At 42.2% G+C, this 2,782-nt stretch overlaps 1 protein-coding gene across 1 annotated transcript; it reads right to left on the bottom strand.

The window, feature by feature from the left end:
• On the bottom strand, positions 1 to 1,769 carry ARGFX (arginine-fifty homeobox). Its single transcript, XM_060098816.1, is given in 3 exon segments — positions 1 to 158; positions 161 to 572; positions 1,623 to 1,769. Coding segments are annotated over 3 exon segments (717 nt in total).
• Positions 1,770 to 2,782: the final 1,013 nt, after the last annotated feature.

Below are 2,782 nucleotides of genomic sequence, written 5' to 3'. Positions count from 1 at the left end.
TCAGCAACATCCAAAGTGTGCCATACTGAAGGGGTTCTGGAATTCCAGGCTGTTTCTTAGACTGTAGGCTGCAAAGCTCCAGCTTGTCACACTGAAGCAGGTTTGCTCAGGAGATAAACCTACAGCTGGATCAGCAAATAGGCTAAGAGAGGAACTCTATTCTAACTGGGCCTTGTTGGTGAGAGATAATGATACAGAGAGTGGAAAGAAGAGCTGGCTATCTCATCCTCATCAGGAAAACTGTACAGTTCCATGATTTGTGCTATGTCATAGGCATCAGAGTACAAAGCAGGAACTGAGGCCCCTAGCCTCTCCAACTGAGGATCTTGCATTTGGACATCACTTGTAGCAATCTCAGTGATTATAGAGTCCCCTGCCCAATGGAAAGGGTCTAAGGGCTGAGGTGAGTGGGAGCTATAAGAATCTGAAACTGCAGGGAGAAAAGAATGAGGACTGGTTGATGCTGTGGGCACACTCTTGGCTGGAAGGACCTGGTTTGGTGGCTTTAGTGATTGCTGCTCTTGTTGCCACTGCTGCTTCCTCTTTTTGAACCGCCGATTCCTGAACCAAATCTGGGAGTGGGGGAAGAGAGGAGATTATGATCTGTTACTAGAGAAGGAGTTTGAGGCTCCTCCTGGGTGAAAAAAGTCAGATTATAACCCTCATGTCCTCTCCAAATCACTATGATACTGAGTTCTGAGAGAGCAGAGGTAGGTATGAACGGAGTCAATAGGAACAATGAGGGATCAAGGCTGGGCCCCAGAGGAAAAAGAAAGAAAAAAAAGGAGGGTATGGGGCTTCCCTGGTGGCGCAGTGGTTGAGAGTCCGCCTGCCGATGCAGGGGACACGGGTTCGTGCCCCGATCCCGGAAGATCCCACATGCCGCGGAGCGGCTGGGCCCGCGAGCCATGGCCGCGGAGCCTGTGTGTCCGGAGCCTGTGCTCCGCAACGGGAGAGGCCACAGCAGTGAGAGGCCCGCGTACAGCAAAAAAAAAAAAAAAAAAAAAAAAAAAAAAAAGGAGGGTATGTCTCAGAGGTTGTGTTGGGGGTTCAGAGAAAGGGTCCTGAACTCTAGAGAAGAGAAGGAAGATCAGGGGTGTAGGGAGAGGTGGAGAATTTGAACTAAGGGATTTTCAAGGATTATTTTAGAAGGCCTCTTCAGTGAGCAATATTCTAACAAAAATTTGGGGCCTTAGCAGACTCATATGTTGGAGGAGTTACTTGTCTGTTGGTAATGTTGTGAATAAATGATTGCAGGGTTTTGCTAGAGAAGTTCCTAAGTAAGAAGTCTGCCTGAATGAGAGTCATTTCTCTAATTTGAGCTCTTTCGTACCTCTGGAGTTCTAATTCCAGTTATACTATGTATTATCTCCGTGACCCAGTCACTTGGCTCCCGAAACTCACTTTTCCTCATCTTTTAAACTGGATGATAATAAAGCCAGCATATACAATGTGCCCAGCTCAGTACTAGCACACAGTAGGTACTCAATAAGTGAAGTGTTACTACTTCATTGAAGTAACAATGTTACTTCTTCATTGTGTTACAGAGGGAATTTCCAGGCTGAATTGTAGAATGTAATTTGGATGGGGGCTCAAAGCACACCTCAGAGGATCAGACAGACCTTTACTGTTGACGCTGGTAGGTTGAGTTTTAAAGCAAGTTCTCTCTGGAGGTTTTTATCTGGAAACATGTGGCAGCTAAACAGAGCCTCCAACTATTCTTGCTGTGTGTGTGTGTGAACGAGGTGCGTTCGTGAGGCTTCTTCCATTTTGCTGTAGAGCAGAGATGGAGAGGAAGTGGTTACACTAACACGATCCCTTTCCCACTCAAATCCCCAAAATACCACAACTGTGAATTTCCCATGTCTTCCCCCCAACCAGGCTTGAAATCTAGGAGATAAATATCCCAGTTCTTGACTCTAGGAGGCTGAGCCCTATGTAACAGCACTCTGTCCTCTGTTTTCTGAAATTTAGTTTGTCCCTGCTAGGAAGTGTTACCTCTTCAATCTTCTATGTACCCAGTCTGTCTACCCTGCCTAACCTCAGGACAGTGGACAGTGGTTTCCCTTGTCTTCTTTTCCATATTTTGTTTCTTTTAGAAACTGGGAAAAAACCTCATGTCCCCGCGCCTGAATATATAACACAGTCTTCAAAATGAGTTTCCTCTTCTCATTTATTTATTCAGGAACCTAGTCTATCTCATCTAGAAAATGAGATTTTTCTTCTCCAGGCTTTCTGAAGCTCTGTGCGCTCCTCTGAGAAAAGATTCATAAGAAATGAGACATAACTAAATATGTGGAGACAATTGAAAAATTATGGAATATTTTTTAAAATGGCAATGGAGAGAAAAAGGAAATTTTCTAAGAAAATACAATTACCACAATTTGCTGAAAAAGAACTGCAGACACGGAATGGACTAATAACCATTAAAAAAACAAGTAAGTTATAGAATTCAAGGCAATGTTGTGCTAATTCTCCTGCTATATGCCCATTTCAGTATAAGGAATAAGAGTCTTCATTTGGTCCTCACTTCTGTATTTGAAATTCCTACCACCAACACTAAAACCAGACAAGAATAAGCACTATCATCAAAACTATAAAACTAATGCTACTTAGGAACATACACAGAAATAACTTTTACACATATATTTAATATAATCACATATTTAAATGTACATATTCCTAAACTTATAGTATCTATTTTTGAAGTTCATATGTATTTGAAATCAAATATATAAAATATTAATTTATAATTATTGATTTTTTTCTACTCACATTTTAC

Source organism: Mesoplodon densirostris, chromosome 5 (assembly GCF_025265405.1).
Source record: "Mesoplodon densirostris isolate mMesDen1 chromosome 5, mMesDen1 primary haplotype, whole genome shotgun sequence".
Classification (NCBI taxonomy): domain Eukaryota; kingdom Metazoa; phylum Chordata; class Mammalia; order Artiodactyla; family Ziphiidae; genus Mesoplodon; species Mesoplodon densirostris.
This window is presented reverse-complemented; position numbering and strand designations above follow the sequence as displayed.